Source organism: Perca flavescens, chromosome 13, assembly GCF_004354835.1.
Source record: "Perca flavescens isolate YP-PL-M2 chromosome 13, PFLA_1.0, whole genome shotgun sequence".
Classification (NCBI taxonomy): Eukaryota; Metazoa; Chordata; class Actinopteri; order Perciformes; family Percidae; genus Perca; species Perca flavescens.
Window position 1 is genome coordinate 32,430,694 of NC_041343.1, and position 7,478 is coordinate 32,438,171.

General features: G+C 40.9%; 1 protein-coding gene across 1 annotated transcript; it reads right to left on the reverse strand.

The window, feature by feature from the left end:
- Positions 1–1,133: 1,133 nt before the first annotated feature.
- med31 (mediator complex subunit 31) lies at positions 1,134–5,997 on the reverse strand. The gene is made up of 4 exons (XM_028595700.1): positions 5,806–5,997; positions 4,616–4,690; positions 4,216–4,312; positions 1,134–1,574 (listed from the first exon to the last, which is right to left on the reverse strand). The coding sequence occupies exons 1-4, from the start codon at positions 5,813–5,815 to the stop codon at positions 1,346–1,348; spliced, it is 411 nt and encodes a 136-aa protein (XP_028451501.1). The 5' UTR covers positions 5,816–5,997; the 3' UTR covers positions 1,134–1,345.
- Between the last annotated feature and the right edge of the window lie 1,481 nt (positions 5,998–7,478).

Here is a 7,478-nt window from a genome sequence, read left to right on the forward strand (position 1 = left end):
TTTTTTTTTCCCCACTTTGACAAATAAAAAAAAATAAAAAAAATAAAAATAAAAATCTTTAACCGGTTTCTCCAATTTTTGGTTTTTTATTTCAGATGAATCAGAAATTTAGAAAATTAGATGGATCGCTTCCCATTTTTTGCTTCGGCATATCCATTCTGGGATCTTTCCGTTGGAGAACTTTTGGGGGAAAGGGGGAGCGAAAATCCTGGTTAGCTGATTGGATGAACCATCTGTCTGTCTACCACCTATAGTTGGTGATAGACGGGGCCCAAATCAACCAACCAGATCAACGAAAGCGTCTGGAAATACAACCACGAGCCAGGCTACCCCTGCTGCTGCTGCAGGCCAAGCATAGCTCGTTAGCTTAGCATGCTAGCAACATGTCGGTGAAGGAGATTTACCGTTTGTGTGACGAGAATTTAGGAATAAAAGAATCAAAGGCCCCATTTCAGGTTCCTGGTCCATACTCCAAAAGAAGGATCCAAGAGGAAAAAGCATTAGCGAGCGGCTAACAGAATTAGAGCTACCGCTGTCTGTAAATCCTGGTTATCTGATTGGATAAACCATCTGTCTATCACCACCTAAAACCCGCCTCAAAACTCAACGCTGATTGGTCGGTTGTTTAGTCCAAATGTTCTCCAGACTGATCTGGGAGGAGAAAACTGGAGCTCGCCGGATCAGGATGGTCCCACCAGGCTACCCCCGTGTGTGTGTGTGTGTGTGTGTGTCTGTCTCTCTGTGTGTGTGTCGGTGTCTCTTTCGGTGTGTGTGTGTCGGTGTCTCTCTCTCTGTGTGTGTGTGTGTGTGTCTGTCTCTCTGTGTGTGTGTGTGTGTGTGTGTGTGTGTCTGTGTCTCTCTCTCTGTGTGTGTGTGTGTGTTTGTCTCTCTCTCTCTGTGTGTGTGTCTGTGTCTCTCTCTCTCTCTCTGTGTGTGTGTGTGTTTGTCTCTCTCTCTGTGTGTGTGTGTCTGTGTCTCTCTCTCTCTCTCTGTGTGTGTGTGTGTCTGTCTCTCTCTCTCTGTGTGTGTGTGTGTGTCTAAAGACCCAATTTTTGAAATTCATCAAGGTGGAAACATTTCTTTTTTTTTTTTTTTTTTATTCCAATATTTGAACCCATTTTTCGTGCTTGTGCTTAAAAAAAAAAAAAAAAAAAAGCAACAACCCTGAACTGATAAGCGTTGATAACACCGATGGCCCAGAAACGCAGCACGAGCCAGTCACTCTATAGTCTATAATCCACACTTCTGATCATCCAAAAAAAAAAGCCTTTTTCGACATCCTGTCCCCCCCATCCCCCCTCATCCCCAATCCCACCAATCCCACGTGGCTTTGGCGGCCCAACCGCTACTTGGCGGTGGCGTTGCCGTGCTGCGGCGGCAGCAGCTGCTGCTGCTGCTGCTGCGCCGGCTGCTGCTCGGCGAGCGCCTGCTGGAGCCGGGTGCGTTTGCGGGAGTAGTGCTGCCAGTGCAGCAGCTGCTGCTCGTCGATGAACTTGGTGCACTGGGCGTTGACCAGCTCCTTCCTGAAGTGCTCGTACTGCAGCAGCTCCAGCATGTGCAGGCAGTGGGGGTACCTGAGGGGGGGGGGGGAGGCAGGGGGGAGCACGACGAACGACAAGTTCAGGCACACACACACACACACACACACACACAGAGTCCAGAAGGAGGTCAAGAAGTCCAAACTGGGACTGAAGTACATCTGAAGTACACAAATCACATTATTTATAACAAGTTGATTTGAGTCACAGCTGCTACATGTGGTGACAACCCAAGTGTGTGTGTCTCTGTGTGTGTGTCTCTGTGTGTGTGTGTCTGTGTGTGTGTGTGTGTGTGTGTGTCTCTGTGTGTGTGTGTATCTCTGTGTCTGTGTGTATCTCTGTGTCTGTGTGTCTCTGTGTCTCTGTGTCTGTGTGTCTGTGTGTCTGTGTCTCTGTGTCTGTGTCTCTGTGTCTGTGTTATTATTTAAAAAAAAAAAATTAAATCGGCCATTATAAATGCCGACACCAATAGTTTGGAAATGGCTAATATTATCGGTAATATTTAAAAAAAAACAATGGCCACAACTTTAAATAGTGTGTGTGTGTGTGTGTGTGTGTGTATGTATGTATGTATGTATGTATGTACAGTGGGGGAAATAAGTATTTGACCCCTTGCTGATTTTGCAGGTTTGCCCACTTACAAAGAATGCAAAAATCTACAATTTTAATCATATGTACATTCTAACAGTGAAAGACAGGATCCCAAAGAAAATTCCAGAAAATCACATCATATGAATTTATTAAAATTGATAACCATCTGATGAGGAAAAACAAGTATTTGACCCCCTGGACAAACAGCATGTTAATATTTTGTAGAAAAGCCATTATTGGCCAGCACAGATGTCAAACGGTTTTTATAGTTGGTGACAAGGTTTGTGCACATTTCGGCAGGGATGTTGGCCCCTCCTCCTGCAGACAGCCTCCAAATCATTCAGGTTCGAGGTTGTCGCCTGGCAACTTTCGAATTTTTAAGCTCCCTCCAAAGATTTTCAATCGGATTCAGGTCTGGAGACTGGCTAGGCCACTCCAGAACCTTGATGTGCTTCTTCTTCAGCCACTCTTTTGTTGCTTTGGCGGTGTGCTTAGGGTCGTTGTCGTGCTGAAATCCTCGACCCATCTTCAGCTCTCTCACTGAGGGAAGGAGATGTCGGTCCAGAATTCCACGATACATGGCCCGTCCATCCTCCCCTCAATACGATGGAGTTGTCCCGTCCCCTTGGCTGAAAAGCACCCCCAAAGCATGATGTTGCCACCACCGTGCTTGACGGTGGGGATGGTGTTCTTTGGGTTGTACTCGGTGTTCTTTGCCCTCCAAACACGACGAGTTGAGTTGAGGCCAAAAAGTTCTATTTTGGTCTCATCTGACCACATCACCTTCTTCCAGGCCTCTTCTGAGTCGTCCAGGTGGTGAATGGCGAACTTCATGCGGGCCTGTACATGTTTCTTCTTGAGCAGGGGGACCTTGCGTGCGCTGCAGGATTTCAATCCATGACGGTGTAGTGTGTTACCAACCGTTTCTTTTGTAACTGTGGTCCCAGCTGCCTTCAGTTGATTCATCAGTTCCCCCTTGTGGTTTTGGGATGATTCCTCACCGTTCGCATGATCAGGGACACCTCACGAGGCAAGATCTTGTGTGGAGGCCCAGACCGAGGGAGGTTGGCGGTGGTGTGGTGCTTCTTCCATTTCCTGATAACTGCACCGACAGTTGATCTTTTTCTCCAAGTTGCTTTCCGATTCTCTTGTAGCCCATCCCAGCCTTGTGCAGATCAACAATCTTGTCCCTGATGTCCGTAGAAAGCTCTTTGGTCTTGCCCATGGTGGTGATCTTGGATGCTGGTTGTTTGGGTGTTGACAGGTGTATTTTATACAGGTAACGAGGTGAGGCAGGTGTATTTGATGTAGACAATTGGTTTGGATTGGGGCTGTGTCTTAAAGAAAGACTAACTGGCTTGTAGGAGCCAGAATACTTGCTGTTTGTCCAGGGGGTCAAATACTTGTTTTTCCTCATCAGATGGTTATCAATTTTAATAAATCTCATTGAGATTTTCTGGAATTTTCTTTGGGATTCTGTCTTTCACTGTTAGAATGTACATATGATTAAAATTGTAGATTTTTGCATTCTTTGTAAGTGGGCAAACCTGCAAAATCAGCAAGGGGTCAAATACTTATTTCCCCCACTGTATATATATATATATATATATATATATATATATATATATATATATATATATATATATATGATATATGATTTTGCTTTTTCCCTCAATTTATATCATAAAAATATAAACCCTGCCACACTGGATTTGTTTTTAGAATCTGCTCTCTGCCATTTCTTTAAAAAATAATAACCAAAAACACAGATCAGTGTCACTTCTGCAATCATCTTACATTCACATCACCCAAATTATGTGTGCAATGGGCATCATATGGATGGGTGCAACGTCTCCAGCAACACAGAGCTGCCTGTATGTACGGCAAAGAAAGGACAGTGCCGGCTAAAAACTGCCGTTAACCAGACAGCCTCTCCTTGTTAGCTAACGTTAGCCGCATAAATCTGGATTCAGTGCATCCCCAGAGGGTACAGTTTAAAAACAGAATTGGTACCGACACGGAGATATCCCAAATCGGAGGACCTCCGTGGCTAGGATGCCCAGCGCTACTTATCATAAGGTCTTACTTGAGGAACTTGGCGTACTCTGGCTCCTTCCAGTACAGCAGGTACTTCAGGTAGTTGATGAAGGGTTTCTCTCTCAGGAAACCTCTCTGAGCTAAAACTAAACACAAAAACACAAAAACACACACAAAAAACACACACACACACACACACACACACTGCATTAGTTTAACAGTACATATGCAATGGATGATTTCTTTGAACTAACTGATCTTTTAGCCTATAAATAGCTGAAAATATATTTTTTTTTTTTTTTTAATAAATTAGACTTTCCTTTTGGTGTCTGGGCTCGACAGCCGATAAAGAGCTGGGTCAGTCAGCAATCATTGATGGTCAAACCACCCAAATATAAAAACATAAGTGTAGAAATATTAGAGCTGCTGTCTGCCGGCACCCAACTCACAGTTCAGGTAGTTTGGGTTGGCCAAACACTGGATGAACTCCAGCTCGGACTGGAAACGGTTCCTGGCCTGCTCCTCTGGACCCCAAAACACACACAGAGACACACAGAGACACACACACACAGACCGTTTAACAGCAAATAAATATTTAGCAAAACATCATGGTCAATGTATGCGATTCAGGAGACGCAGGTTTAAAGAAATTCTAATTATTTTCACTAAATCTGGTTCCATTCCAGTTCAAAAATAAAAATAAAGAAAGAATAAAAAAGCCCTGAAAAAAAATAATAAATAAAATAATAAAGTAAATAATAAAATCTTACCAGACCCTATTTAAATTTGTATCAATTTAACGCCGCGATGTTTAATCTGCTGTACACTCGAAGCGCGTATCTACGCGTCAGTTAAACAACACAATACATTTACCGGTGAATTAAATGTGTGCCGATTTTTAAGATTCAGTCTCGGCTATTCATAACATTGCTTCTGTGATGCTTAAAACACATGTTTTTGTCAATGAATACGATTTTCCTTAACTGGATTTATTTCAGATGCCGTTCGGAACAGCACCGTCTGCAGCCAAAGCTAACGTTAAACGGCAATATTATGCCAATTTGCGAGCAACTAGTTAACAACAACTACATTAAATCAATGTAACAATGCCTTCACTAACATGTTGAATTTCGTATGTATAAAAAACATAATCATTATGTGTGTATGCGTGTACTAAATCCCTTAGAAAAAATACATGTACACTCGAAGCTCGTATCTACGCGTCAGTTAAACAATAAGCAAAATTTACTGGTGAATTAAATGTGTGCCGATTTCAAGATTCAGACTCGGTTATTCATAAAATTGCTTAGGTTGTGCTCAAAAACGTATATTTTTGTCAACAAATAAGGTTGCCCTAAAACTGCATACATTTCTAATCAGCTTTGGTCTCCAGCCAAGCAAGACAATTCAAATATTACATATGCTACATATTCAAATATGTAGCAATTTAACATTGCCGAATTGACAAGTCAGTCTCATTTACACATCAAACCTCTTCGGTAATTTTCTACAAGGCATTAACTGTTCACAATATGTAATTAACAGTTATTTTACACACATTTATTAATGGAGTTTCGGCCTGGAGGACTTTTGTAGCTAATGGCTAACATTAGCGAATTAAGTAGGCCTATCTACGAACCTGTTTCCATGACGCCGTTACCCAGGTGACACCTTTATAGCTGTGAAATTAATAAAAAACAACTAATAAACTTCTCAACGTTGGTCTCTGTTGTTTTTAAATCAGCGTAGTAAAAAGTACGATGCCATAGTTGCCGGAAATCAGTTTTCTGCTTCGTCGTCTTTGAAGGTTATTTCCGGTTGGCGAACGTTACCGCCACCTACTGGTGGGAGTGTGAATCAAACTATCCGGTATTTACAAAATAAAACAATAAAATAAAATAAAAAATGCAGTTATAGCTTAATATTAAAAAATAATTAATGATATATTTTTAATAAATAAATAGAAATGCAGTCATATATTACAATATAAAAAATATAAATAATATATTTTAATAAATTAAATTAACTTAGATTTTTTATAAAACATTTAAAATAATAATCCATATAATTACAAATAATATATAACAATATTTATAATAATAATAAGAAGAATAAAAATAAATAATTATAATAATAAATAAAATTCACTCATATCTTACAATATTAAAAAAATATATATTTTTAATAATATTAATAGTAAATTAAATTAACTCATATTTTCTTAGTCAATTTAAAACATTGAAATAAAATAATAATCCCTAATAATAAAAATAATATATAACAATAATAATAATAATCATATACATACATTAAATCACCTCGTATCTTCTATACAATAAATAATAATAATAAAAAAAAAATTATTATTATATATGTAGGGGGGAGCACGACGAACGACAAGTTCAGGCTAACACAAACACAGAGTCCAGAAGGAGGTCAAGAAGTCCAAACTGGGACTGAAGTACACAAATCACATCATTCACATTATTATTAATAAGTTGATTTGAGTCACAGCTGCTACATGTGGTGTTTTCCCCTCGACAACCCAAGTGTGTGTGTGTGTGTGTCTCTGTGTGTGTGTGTGTCTGTGTGTGTGTCTCTGTGTCTGTGTGTGTGTGTGTGTGTGTGTGTGTTTCTGTGTGTGTGTGTGTGTGTGTGTGTGTGTGTGTGTCTGTGTGTAATAATTGGTGGGGGGGGGTGTGAGCCTCTCCCCGTAGCTCCTATGGCGCCATTTTGAAGCTACCAAGCCATCCCCTCCCGTTAGCATCCCATTGACTCCCATTTATTTTGACGTCACTTTGACAGAGAATAACTTTTAAGCGTTTAAAGACTCTATTTGTAAATTGATTATTTCTAAAGAAACACGACAATGTATAAAAGGCTCCATTACCTTGTACCTCACGTTATGGCTCTGTAGCACAGTGGTTTTTAACCTTTTTTGAGCCACGGCACAGTTTTTACAGTAAAAAAATCCAGCGGCACACCACCAACCAAAAATGACACATTGTAGCCTAATAATCAGAATCTGCATTTTTCCTTTTTTTAAATGTATCCATCGCTTTTGCAGGCTTACGTCGATGATCTCGGCCCTACTGCTTACATCCTGGCACTGCGGGATGCGCGCGAAAGGTGGCAGCAGGGCTCCCGACTAACTTTTTTTCATTAGGAGCATAGTGGCCCCCAACTGAAAATGTTAGGGGCACAACCAAAAGGTGCTGCAGAAATAAAGTTGCCTTGCCTTACAACCTCAGCCTATCAGTCAGTCACCAGGGCATAGAAACCACTGCTGTGCCTGCTCGGCTCCGAGGAAGT